Source organism: Lemur catta, chromosome 8 (assembly GCF_020740605.2).
Source record: "Lemur catta isolate mLemCat1 chromosome 8, mLemCat1.pri, whole genome shotgun sequence".
NCBI classification, from domain to species: Eukaryota; Metazoa; Chordata; class Mammalia; order Primates; family Lemuridae; genus Lemur; species Lemur catta.
In genome coordinates this window covers 28,854,958-28,868,840 of record NC_059135.1, presented here as the reverse complement: position 1 = coordinate 28,868,840, position 13,883 = coordinate 28,854,958, and the positions used below count along the sequence as shown (strand labels likewise).

General features: G+C 38.5%; 1 protein-coding gene across 1 annotated transcript in view; it reads left to right on the top strand.

Annotated features, from left to right (window-relative positions):
- CD28 (CD28 molecule) overlaps positions 1 to 6,684 on the top strand; it is a 38,069-nt gene extending 31,385 nt beyond the window's left edge. Inside the window, exon 4 of the mRNA XM_045559678.1 lies at positions 6,497 to 6,684. Within this exon, the coding sequence (XP_045415634.1) occupies positions 6,497 to 6,523 (27 nt within the window). The 3' untranslated portion in view covers positions 6,524 to 6,684. The remainder of the gene's footprint in view (positions 1 to 6,496) is intronic.
- The last annotated feature ends 7,199 nt before the right edge of the window (positions 6,685 to 13,883 follow it).

Below are 13,883 nucleotides of genomic sequence, written 5' to 3'. Positions count from 1 at the left end.
GCTACATGCTGGAGATTGAAGATAGTGCCAGTGATGAACCCAGAACAAGGATCATGACCACCACAGACCTCTTATTAACCCAGGTCAAATATAGAGGCGTGGACTCTCTCAAGACCTGGGGTGAGTGAGTCTGTGTTATCTGCAAGGCCATTGGAGGCTCAGGTAATCCATATCAGAGGTATATACATGCTTTCTGACATAGTCTTCCTCAAACGTCACAGGCATGTTCCCATTTCAAGGCCTTTACACATACTGTTCCCTCTATCTACCTAGATTGCTCCCTTGCCTCCTTTGAGTCCCTGCTCAAGTGTCACCTTTCCCCTAAATACCCTCACACACTGTCCACTTTCCTTGCCTGTTTTTCTCCGTAGCATTTTACCATCTCTTACAGTAGACATTTTACTTATTTATTTGTCAATTATTTGTTTCCCCAGCTAGAATGTAAGCTCCATGAGGGAAAGAACTTTGTTTTTTTTGTTTATTGCTGTATCCCCAGTGCCTAGAACAGTGCCTGGCATACAATAAATATTTATTGACTGAGTGGATGGATTTCACATGGCCTTATGAATTAATGGTCAGTCTAAATGTTCTAATCACACTTTCAGAAGAAAGTCAGTTCTATTTTCTACTTTCCTGTTAATAAGTTCAAAAATTCATTTTATTAGAAAAACAGGAGATAAAGCGTATATACACAGCCAAATGTGGTGAAAGAAAAATCTAATGGATATGAGTTCATTTACATTTTAGAAATTTTTGTGTAGTGAGGAAAACCAATACTGTTAGAAAGAATCATGCTAAAAAGTCGTGTTAAATAAGCCACAGTCAGGAGTAAGTTGATTTTCCATTGAAGTCCTCGAATTCCCTCTTAAGGGAATATTGACTAGGTTTTAAACATATCATTAATGTAAGACTTCTGAAAATTTTGCCTTTGTAGTTATAAAATCCTTTCCTGCTGCTGACCTGCCACTCTTTTCTATGGGGTGATTTTACTCCAGTAAATTCTATAAATGCCTTACCTGGCTCTGATTCAAAACTAGCTCAAAAACTGGGAATGCTAGGGACAGAAAATTTCAGCTTCTTCACCTGTCCTGCTCATGTCACAGCTGAACACTCAAATAGCTTGCAATAGTTTGAAAATAAAATAACAACAAACAAAACTTGTGGCATTTGGAGCAAGTTGAAAATTTGAATCATATTTATATCAAACACACACACACACACACAGAGCTATCATCTTGTGGGTAGGGGAAGGCCCTTGAACAACAGACACGAGAGCTGGTCTGATAATTCGTGTAGTAGCTTCTGTTTCCTTGATTGTATATTTTACTTTGAGGGTAACGTGGAGTCAAATCAGTGTGATCTCCAAACTGCCTCTTTTATTTGTTGAAATGGAGCTTGTTAAACTTAATAAAAGTAACTAAAACTTGAAAAATATAAGCTCACATGTCTCTTACTACTCCAAGAAAGACTGAACTCAGGTAGTTGGCTCGTGGTCCAATAGGACAAATAAAATCAACTGGAAAGAAACACGATTGGTAAAAAAAAAAAAAAAAAAAATTAAATTAAAAGAAATCAGCCATTAAGTGAATCTGCTCAATAAGCCTCCTTTACTGTGCTAATAAAAACAGCATACCCTAGTTTTGCAAAAATGGCCTAGTACCTTGAAACTCAAGTTCAAAACAAATTAAAGTGCAAACTTCAAGACTTCGCTTAGTAGACCTTCCACCACATTCTAGCTATACAGCTCTGTGAATACTGCAATTGCTCACAACTCTGAATTCAGTTTTTCCCCTCAAGTCTGATCAAACAGATTGATTCCTTTTTAAGCAGCACCCTTTCTCCGCTCTCATCTTGTCTGGAATAGAGATAATGGATGAATGGGTGAGGAAAATTAAAGAAATTTCTGGATTCATTGCAACGGGGGCCTGACCACCCCACTGAGCCATGGTAAGTGGAGTGGTCTGGGAACCATACCAGAATCTTGCTTGGTAACTTTTACTTCTCCTAATGTCTATTTATGTTTCCTAAACTGAGGCCTAACTCTTGACTTTTCAGTGGTGCTGCTCATAAGAAAGTTTGTTTCTTCAGAAATGTATCTGGGTGCTGGACTGCTCAACTTTGTCCGATTTGGCATCCCAGAAGAAGCATGCTTTCCTTTTGAAGATTCACAAGCTCCCAGCACTTAGAAACTCAGGCTACTGTCCAGAACAAAATGTGACACACTTTCTCAGTGTGTCTCTTGTTCCTTTCAGAGTGCTGACACTGCGACCAACACTTGAAAACTGACTGAGATGAAATTTGGGTGATGGAAGAATACAGCAGCTTTCCAAGCTGACCTCATTCTTGGTGCAACTCTAAGGGCCAGAACGTGTTCTTCACAAAGCCCATTCCCCTATCCTATGTGCCTGTTTAAACCCTGTGAAGGGGTTCTAGAATGCCAAGAATTCAAGGGGTAAAAAAGTCGAAGAAAGGTGAATTGATTCCAGGGTGGGAGTGGATTGGATTTTACTTGCACTTCTTCAGGCAGAGCTATCTCAATGACAGCTTTAAACACTAGTCTGGCTCCAAAGAACAAATCGTGAGCTGGGTGGAAATGTCAGTTGAGACAGAAGAGCAGAAAACAGCTTTGTTTTCCTATAGTTGTGGTTTTACATGGTGATGATGACACACGAAGATGAAAATGTGCAGCATGAACTCCAGTTGTTATCTGAGTAAGCATCTGTGCCAACACTGAAGGATATGTGTGGGTGTCACCTGCAAGCAGAGAGAGAGGGGCCCTGTTTCGGAAAGAAGAGCCAGTTAATCAAAGATCAACAGTGACAAGTGGTGCTGTTTATTTCATATTTGCTTTCCTTCCCCTTGCTAATCTCCACGTCTGAATTTAGTCTCTGGACTAAACATATTTGCATCTGGTGACTGAGGAAGTGGGTGGAAAAGGTGAGCTTGAATGCACATCAGGGCAGTTACCACAGCTGTTTAGTTATTTCTTCAGTCTCTTGGGCACATGCTTAGCTTCCAAAGTCAGGATTTTTGCTAACTTTTGGGAACCCATGACATATTACAAAGGATAGACAAACTTGAGGATGTTGTTGGGGACACTTTTTTTACTCCCAACCCTGTGCAACTCTTGTTGCACTTGCTTTGTGTTTCTCCTTCCTCTTCATTCAGTTGATAACTAGTTAATAAGCACCTACCCTGCTCTAAGAAGTGGGCTAGGTTCAGGGATGTGGCAGTGAGCACCACAGACATTATTATCTCCCTGCTAGTGCTCATCCAGTGTAGAGTGTACACTTTGTATATCCCTCCATAGATTTTCTTTTTCCTGCTCACTATACCCCGCTCCTCAGGGTAACCACTTGGTCTTGATTGTGGGATTTAGACCTTAATGTGGCTGCTTGATAGCCTTAGTCTTGTTGGTTTGCCTGAAATTTATTTCTTTGAGATATTCTTATTTAATATCTCTTAATATTATTTAATATATTTTAATGTCTTAAGCCAGGAATTGGCAATTTTTTCTTTCTGAAAGGGCCAGATAGTAAGTATGTTAGGCTCTGTGACTGTACAGTCTCTTGTAGCTAATTGATTATGCCACTGTAGTAGGAAAGCAGCCATAGACAATATATAAACAAATGGACATGTCTGCATTCCAGTAAACCTTTATGTTTATATTTGAATTTCATATAATTTTCATGTCATGCAATATTACTATTCCTTTGATTTTTTTTTTCCCCTACCATTTACACATATAAAATCCATTTTTAGCTCATGGGCTGTATAAAGGTAGGTGGTGGGCTGAATTGGGCTGCAGATTGCAGTTTGCTGATCCTTGCCTTAGATCTAAGCCACGATTTAGCTACAAGCTTGTATTTCACTTCCAATCACCATCTCCATTTTTAGGGCTGGAAGAAATCAGTTTGGGTGTGTGTAAAGGCTTGTGGGAGTGATTAGTGTCAAGTATCTGATGTGAAAGAAGGGCACAGATCAATTAAGGAGAAGGAAGAAATTTCATCTAAGGAAAAGCCATTTGAGGTAGGAGAAATGGGAAGTTATAAGTAAAGGGAATGAGAAGCTTTTTTTCAGGATGACAGAGTCCTCTGTATCCTAGCGCTGTCTGGAAAGTATCCAGCCATTGTTAATATAATGAAAATGGTTACATGGCTGGATACTTTTCAGACAGCCCTTGTAGTATTGCTAAATGCCTAAAAATCTTTGGAATTGTGGTTACTTTTCTCTCAAATCCTCTTTGCTCTTTCTTCTCTTTTCTAGGCATCCAAGCCTTGTGATCTCCAAGGAAACAAATTTCTATTTACAGAAGGAAGGGGGCCGAGAATGGCCTTCCTCTGTAATGAGCAGGATCGACTTCCCTGCTAATTCTTAGCCACATAGAACACCCAGTCCAACCTGGGGTGGGTGGAGAAGAGGTCTGAAGCAGCTGTCTCAGAATTGGCCTACTATTTATGTTTTTTTCAATTTGCACTTGGATTGCATTTTATGGGTGACCAAGAGCAGTCCCTTGTGAACCTAAAGTAGGCTCAGTATGTCACAGGTAACAGGTGAAATCAGTTTGACCCAGGTCAGAGAGGCACTGTCTTGACCCTTACCATCTCTCGTCCCCTTTCCCCCACTCCCGTCTATAGCTGCTGGTTACACCCAAGGTACAAATTGTTCCTGGAAGCAGCCCAGCGTATGGGGGCACCCTGAGCCACACACCCATTCACACCATCTGGGCTATTTAAAAATAGGGCCAAAATGTTGCATTTAGCCTGGTCTGTCCAGCCAAGATCAGGAAATTGCCTCTAAAATGTCAGATGATTAGGATTATTGCACCAACAGTCTAGAATGTTAGTAATGAAAAAAGCGTCTAGCAGAATAGATTTATCCTGACTTTGTACATGACATTCAAGTTCTGAGTCTGGGTGAACAGCCTCTGGAATGCCAAGATTTTTCTTCTCCAAAATGTAGGACAATTGTGCACATTTATACATTGTGTGCCCTGCACAAGGGCCCCTAATGGAAGGGACAGAGGGGGCTGAAATCGAGCCAGGCTCCCCTCATTCAACTTTGCACCAGCTTGATAAAGGAGGGGGAGCCTTCTCTCATGCCCTCATGTATGGGGCTACTGTGGTCCTGACGGAATGCTTGCCTTTCTGCCACTTGGTTACTGAGCTTTATAGAATAAGTTATATTCCCATTCTCAAAATGGGGATTAAGATGAACAACAGTTAAAACAAAATAAAACAAACCAAAAAAAAAAAAAAAAGGAATGGTTCTTAATACCATAAACATTTCTCTCCTGGGTCTCTTCTATTTAGTCTTTGCTTCCCCTCGTCTCTGCACATTTTAGTTGGTTTTTCTTGACATACATCCGGTGGGGTTGTCTTTGAGGAGTAATGTGAAAAGAAACTTCCTGGTTCAGATCTAAGAGGAAAAAAAAATATGTTTTTGTGACCTGGAGAATACCGGGTTTGGGATTAGTACTTAGGATGTCCCTGGAAACTTTCAGTTAATGCAGAGTCTATTGTTATTTCCCAGTTATTAGTGCATGAGGGGACCAGACTAAATAATCTTGAGGCTGATTCCTATCATAGTTTTCATGCTCTGTATCATAACTCTTTTAGAATTATCTTCCTATGATAAATACCATTGTTTTGGGTTTTCCCCACCATCACATTTCTAAGTCTTACAGACATAAATGTTTTGTTTGATATTTGTCCATCAGGATTATTTGAATAAACCTATAATTTCCTATAGCAGTTACATTCACTAATTTACCAAAATTGCTTACATCACTTTCTTTCAAGAAAATAATGAATTTTATTCATAAGTTTAGGCTAGAAATCTTGAAAATTTGATGAGATTTGTGGATTTTTTTTTGGTAAATTTAAGTTGAAATGCACCTTCACATTATAAACATGAGAAACTGTTACATCATTTTTTCAAGTTTGGCATTTTCCAAATAATAAACTTCTTGATGGAATCAACTTACATATTATTGAATTCTTCATAGTAAACTATATCTTGAATGTGATGGGTACTCAGAATATCTTGACTGAATGACTAAATGGATGGACAAATGAAAGGCTATCTTTCATTTGATAAATATCTATAAGGTATTTTGGTTTTTGATAAATTAGATGAACTAGGTATTATAAAAAGACTTGGGAAATTTACAGTTTCTTAAGTTGTTTTAATGTATCCATTGATATGCATTTTAAGACATTCTTTATCTGTACCTTTCCTTGGCTACAAACAGAACTGTAATTGTGTTCAGGTATTTACCCCTCCACGTGCTTCTGAGGAGTTCCCCAGGGAGTGGATAATGATTGGTTTAAGCCAGAATAGTAGTCCTAGACTTCTCATCAGTGATTGGTTTAGGCAATTTTTGGCAAAATTCTGACCAATAACCTCATGGTGTATTCAGAGAGGACTCTGGGAAAGTTTTTCCTTATTCTTAAAAAGAAATGTTTGGAAATAAACATTCTCCTTTCTGCTGTAGAATGTTGTGTCTACAAGCAGCACCTGAAACAACCATGGTAGGACCATGAAAGAAGCGAGGCAGGCAGAGCAGAAAGAAGGAAAGAACCTGGCTCTTGATGACATTGTTGAGCGGCAGATTGAACCAACCCTGAAACTATTCTTCTTTCCACTTCTTGTCATGTGAGACAATAAATAACTTTATTATTCAAGTCATTTTGAGTTGGTTTTCTATTGCATGAAGCTTAGAGCATTCTAGCACTCTTCATGTTTACTGATGTGTATAAATACTCATAGATTATATTCTTTGGGGATATAATGAACTTGACTCAATAGTGTCTTGTCCTATTGCCATGCTCAATTATCAGTCTCTGGCAACCTTGAATAACTAAATGTTATGATCACATTCAGGACCCTATCCATATCTGCTGACACATGAAATTTGGGCAACTTGCTTCTTTGAACACATTGTGTATTGGGAGTGTTGTAAGTCACAGAATAGCAGAAGATACAAGGACCTCCACAAGAGATCATTAAGACTTTCTCCTCTTCCTTTTGTCATATGAATTGATGAGAAGGAACACCCCCTGGAAGAATCCTGAGGAATTATAGTTGTATTTTGACTTAAACTGTGTATGTGAAAAATAGGAACATTGGCATACAGTTCTTGGGAGTACAATATGTCACACACCAGTAAAATTTTTCAAGATTCTTCTAGCTAAGCAATCTCTTTCTACCCCTGTGTTCCTTAGTGCTGGTCTAAACTCCAGGGGCCTATAGGAGAGATAGGTCTTTATACTTGTAAAATGTACTTTTTGATATGTTACATTTAAAAATTCAAAATATACTCATATTTAAAATTTACTTCTAATGAAATCTTATCAGAAGACCAAGGCAAATGTACTGGGCTTGGATCCTCATCCTTTTAGTCTCTCTTTGCTTCTGGCAGTGGTGCCTTAGGAAACATGAATCTTCTTTGGGGGTCCCGGGATGACACATTAACTTCTAGAATGGTTTGAGGATTTCCCGCTGTGTCCTGTGAAAAGGACACAAACCGACTACACATATGTGCAGTCTAGTGATGGGCACTGAGAAGGACAGAAAGTGATTTGACATAGTCCTGAGCTCAGAAATTTCTGTCTGGTTCCAGAAATAACTGGTCATAAAGGCAGTATATACTAAGTTCCAATTAAGTGATATACAATTCATGTTCAGAGGTAAAAGATTATGCTGGGCTGGAATTCTAAATTTGGCCCTGGACTGGAATGAATATTATTATATACACTGCTTTTCAAACTTGTGGTAAGCAGAATTGCTTTGAGAAGGACTACTTGCATTTTTAATTTTTAGAAACATTGCCAATTTGCTTTGCACAGAGGTTATACTGATATACAATTCCATCAGTCACATATGAGAGAGCCTTCTACCCTAATTATTCTCATTAGCACAGTGTTATCAACACTTTTGATCTTTGCCAATTAATAGTTTTAAGTGGTATCTCATCATCGAGTTAATTTGCATTTCATTTTTTATGAATTGGACTCACCATCTTTTCATTTCTTATGGGAGTCATTTGTATTTCTTTTTCTGTGAACTGTCTTCTCATATTCTTGGCCCATTTTCTTTTTTAGTTGTATTGTTGGCTTTTAATGTAGGACTACTTCCAGGAAACTATTTCTTTGCTTGTAACTCTTTCATTTTAGAGATGAGTAGATGTAAAGCTTTTTGTTTCATTGTTCATTCATCAGCATTTATTAAGTACTCACTCTATGCCAGGCACTGAACTTGGCACAGGAGTTGGAGATAGATTCTATCTTCAGGAAGCTCCCAGGCTATGGGAGATACAACATTTTTCACATGGTTTTCTGCTCTAATGCTAGAGATATGCATACGGAATTAGTGGAGCTCAAAGGTGGGGCACTACCTAGCCCATGGGAGGAGTGGGGGAGGCTCAGGTAAGTATCCGCAGAGATTACAGCAACTAAACCTTAAAGGCCAAAGGAGACATAGCCAAGTGACAAAGAGGGGAATTACATTTCAGGTAGTAACCAACTTGTGCAAAAACACAAGCATAGTGCCTTTGAGGAGTCAACCTGTGAATTTAGAGTGCTTGGGGAGTGGGTTAAGTGTGTGAGACTGTAAGGAGATGAGGCCAGCTGCATGGACTAATCTCATATTAAGACAAACTGTTTATGCTAAGGAATTTGGAGTTTATCCTAAGGGCACTGGAAAGCTAATGTATTTTTAAATCTGCATTTTAAATTATTATTTATAATGTATAATACTCTTACATTATAGAAAGCTACAGAATGAAAACTAAACGTCTTCCTTTTCCTTGTCTCCTCCTCTCAGTTCTAGTCTTCAGAGGTTACCATTTTTTTTTTCAGCAGTTTCTATTTACCTGAATAACTCTCAAAAAGTATATACCCCTATTTCTTTATTTGTCAAAGTTAACAGTATTTATGGACTCTCCACTGTGAAAGAAGAAGAATTTAGTTCACTTCTACTAACTCCCATCCTTCCACTATTTTGGAAGGGTTTTAAGCACAAGGGGACCTGATTAGATTTTAAAAAGGTTATTTTGCTAACACATGAAGGGTGGTTTGACAGCTGCTGCAGTAAGTGAAGCAAGAATGCAGGTTGGAGGGATGGGTTAGTGGAAAGTACTTCGTGGACAGAAAGGTAAGGACTGGTGGCAGACTAGCAGAGGAAAGGAGAAGATTACTCCCCAGGTTCTGACCTGTGCTATGGTAAGTGGTACTTACTATACTCTCTGAGATATGGCTGCAGGAGGAGAAAGTAAATTTAATGGGGGTGGGGGAAAATGGCAAAATTCACTTTGGACATGTTGAATTTCATGACATGCTTTTGGGAATCCAGGCAGAGATGCCTTATGAAGCAGCTGGACACAGAATTGTAGCACTCAGGAGCGAGCAGAGGCTAGGAAGACAGATCTGCGAATCAGCTATCAACATAGACTTTACTCATTTCTCATTCATTCATTTAATAAATATTTATTGAACATCTTCTAAGAGCTACATGCTGGGTATAAAATGGTGAGGAAACAGATCAGTTTCCTTACCTCATGGAAAGGACTAGGTGTAGAGGTCAGCAGGTTTAGGTGTAGAGAAGCCTTGCCTGCCCATCTGTTTCCCTCCCATACCACCCCCTCAGTCTAAATTTGGTTCATGCTGTTTTGTATCACATACGCCTGTATTCTTTTTTTGTAGCACCTATCACAATCTGTAGTTACATATGTATTTGTGAGCTTATGTGTTAATGTCTCTCTCCCTCACAATCTTAAAAGCTCCATTTTGAAGTGGAAGTGATGTTCAGGCCCAGCCCTAATCTTTATGGAGCTTAGGATAAAGTACAATCAATGGGCCAGGCACGGTGGCTCATGCCTGTAATCCTAGCACTCTGGGAGGCTGAGGCGGGTGGATCGCTCGAGGTCAGGAATTCGAGACCAGCCTGAGTGAGACCCAGTCTCTACTAAAGATAGAAATAAAAAAATTATCAGGACAACTAAAAACATATATAGAAAAAATTAGCCAGGCATGGTGGCACATGCCTGTAGTCCCTGCTACTTGGGAGGCTGAAGCAGTAGGATCACTTCAGCCCAGAAGTTTGAGGTTGCTGTGAGCTAGGCTGATGCCACGGCACTCACTCTAGCCCAGGCAACAGAGTGAGACTCTGTCTCAAAAAAAGTACAATCAATAGAGACCCACTAAATATCTAAACATCACCAATCAAAACAACAAGTGTTAATAGATACTATTCCCCTACCTTGACAAATATACCTTCATAATGACAAAATATAGGCAGTACAATTCATAGTTGCAAAGATGTGGAAACAACCCAAGTGCCCATCAATACATGAGTGGATTAATAAAATGTGGTATATGTATACCATGGAGTTCTACTCAGCCACAAAAATCAATGGTGATCTAGTATCTCTTGTATTATCCTGGATAGAGCTGGAGCCCAGTCTACTAAGTGAAGTATCACAAGAATGGAAAAGCAAGCACCACATGTACTCACCATCAAATTGGTGTTAACCGATCAATACTTATGTGCACATATAGTAGTAACATTCATCTGGTGTTTGTTAGGTGGGAGGGGGAGGAGAGGATGAGTATATTCACACCTAATGGGTGCAGTGTGCACTGTCTTGGGGATGGACATGCTTGAAGCTCTGACTCAGGTGGGGCAAAGGCAATATATGTAACCTAAACATTTGTACCCCCATAATATGCTGAAATAAAAAATAAACATTACCAATCAATACAACAAAGTGTTAATAGATACTATTCCCCTACCTTGACAAATATAGTTTCATAATGACAAATTAGAAAAATATGTGTAAAGTAAACTGAAATTTGGCACAGTATCAATGGCAACTGAATTTAATTCTTATCACACATGTCTGGGTCTTCTGTTAATGGGCTGAGATGACTGGATGAGCAACAAAATGAAGATGGATATCATATTCTGTTTTGTGAATCGGATGCTGTTACTATTCGCTCTGTGAAAATTCATTGAGCTTTATAAGTATGATTTGTGTGTGTTTCTGTATTGCTATACCTTAGCAAAAGTTTAAAACATTTATCAAATACTCGTGCCATAAAATTTATTTTTCTTGTCTTTATTAGAGCATAATGTATTCTAATCAAGATTTTCAATATAATTTGTGTATTATTAATTGTAATGTTAAATTAGACAACTTGTCTTTATTCATTGTACTTCTTAGTCTCAACTGAATTTGTGCCTTTATCTCAAATGGCCAGAAAATAGTCTCTAGATAAATTATTTTCAGGATTATTTATGGTTGAAACAACTTCTTCATATCCATGTGAATAATTTTGTGTTTTGTTCTGATTTCTTTATGTTTTGTTTTAATGACATTTTCATTTCATTTTTCCACAGGTAATTTCTTTTTATACAGAAAACTCATTTACTGTAAAGTAAAAAATTACTTTAAATTTCTTTTAAAAATAAAACATTCACATTTAGATTTGTTTCTTTTTGTAATAAGTAGCAAGTAACAACTCATATCAAGTAACTGTAGCTAGAACTAATATAGAAGTAATTTCATTTTCAGACAAAGACCACAATTTGCTGTTTAAGGATCTTCTTCTGTAATTTCACTTACCTCTTCTAATGTATTCTTATATCTTATCTAAGTTAAACCTGGTTGCTTTAACAGTATTTAGCTGGCATTCTCATCTATCTTAGCCAGTTCAGACTGCCACAGCAAATTACCATACACTGGTGGCTTAAACAACAGTTATTTCTCGCAGTTCTGGAGATTGGGAAGTCCAAGATCCAGCATCTTGGTGAGGGCCTACCCTCCTGGTTTGCAGATGACCATCTTCTTGCTGTGCCCTCTTATATGGTAGGGAACAGAGAGAGGAAGCAAGCTCTCTTGAGTCTCTTCTTTTAAGAGTAATAGTCTCATCATGAAGGCCTCACCCTCGTGACCTAATTACCTCCTAAAGCCCCGTCACTTAATACCATCCCATTAGGGGTTAGGGTTTCAACACATGAATTTCAGTGGAACACAAACATACAGACCATAACACCATCATGTGTTCAAAAGCAATTATAAAGTCAAATTTGATATGGTTTCATGAAGGTTTCTATCTTTTGGCAGATCTGTACAATATTGTGTATAATCTTTGAATTTTTTCAAAGAATATCATCACTATATTGACATCAGCATATTTGAAGTAATGTCTCCTAGTGCCAAATACAAACAATGAATCATATGTGGCTTCTGTAAGTTTTGGTCAAAATTTTGACTTGTACACATCTTTCTTTCCAACTGCATTCGTACCATTCTCATAGGCATTCCTTTGACAATTAAAAAAATCATTAAAATAAAACTAAAATTGTTTTAATTTTTTGAAGATTTAAATAAATCATATCACTATTATATAAAAACAAAACTATTTGCAATTCTACCATATAATGTCCATTTAGTTGCCCATGGAAATATGATGGACACTAAGATGTCTAGATTCCTTGTAGGACCAATGTATGCATTCCAGCAGCTGCTGGAATGTTTGCTTCTGATGGCTCACAAGTGAGTCCCTCTCCAGGAATTTTCCTCTGCTGATGGGAGCTGCCTAACCCAAGGCTATGCCTTCTTCCTGGCAACAGTCCTTGACCAATGTCTGGCCAGTTTGGAGGTGACCCATTGGCACCATTGTGAAGGGCCATCCATACCCGCTCCAGAGCTTCCAGTAGTACTGACTGAGGTTTCTGTTTTAACTGCAAATGCATCGCAATTCAATTTCTCCCTCTGCTCAATCCTGTCCCTCCCCACTGCCCTACTGAATATTTTTTTTTCTGTAAAACCTTTAATAAATTTCAGAGTCTCAGAGTCTGTTTCCAGGGAATCTAATGTACAACAGTAAAGAATCGGCATCAATTTTTAGATATGTTTTGTCTAGGCTTACACATATACAAATTTTTGAGTCATTTAAATTATGTAATATTGCAAAATGTTCCAAAATATCATGTGGAACTGTTACAAATACTGTGCTAGTTTGTGAACACCTCAAATTGGAACCACAAATTGGAACTCAAAGAGAAGTCAGAAAAAGAATGTTTAGCAGTAGTGGGAAGTAATATCTTATACAAGAATCTATCGCATTCATGCTATTTGAGAGGAACAATTTAAAGGGTTAATTAATTTTCCTTTTTCCTTGCTGAAAAGTTTCTGCCGCTCAATCCTCCCTGAACTTGGAAGCAGCGTCTGTGTCTGAAGTTGCTAGAAGTACAATCTATGACCTTCTTGGCATTTAGAGGCAGTGACCCATTATTTTGGGGTAATAGGGCAAGAGATGTGGAAGAGCATCTCCTGGAGCCTGACAAGCAAGTAACGACAGAAGCCTTTTTCCTGTGGGGAGTGTTTATAGTGAGAAGAAAACACAGGACCCCGGAGAATACCAAGAGCTAAGGAAAGGACTGGGAGAGCTAAACCCAAGGAGACATAGAAGGAGCTGTTGGACAGGAGGGGAGCAGAACTGTTAGGTCAAACCATAAGAAATTGCTGATATTCGACCTTTTTAAAAAAATTAATAGACTTAATTTTAGAGCTGTTTTAGTTTCACTGTAAAATAGAGCAGAAAGTATAAGAGTTCCCATAGATTCCCTCCACCTCTGACAGCCTCCCCCACTATCAACACCCAGCACCAGAGTGGTACTTTTGTTGTAATCAGTGAACCGTCACTGACACATCCTTATCAACCAAAGTTCATAGTTCACATTAAGGTCTACTCCTGGTGTTGTAGATTCCATGGGTTTTGACAAATGTGTAGTGACATGTATCCACCATTATAGAATCATACAGAAGAGTTTCACTGCCCTAAAAATTCCCTGTGCTCCATCTGTTCATCCCTCCC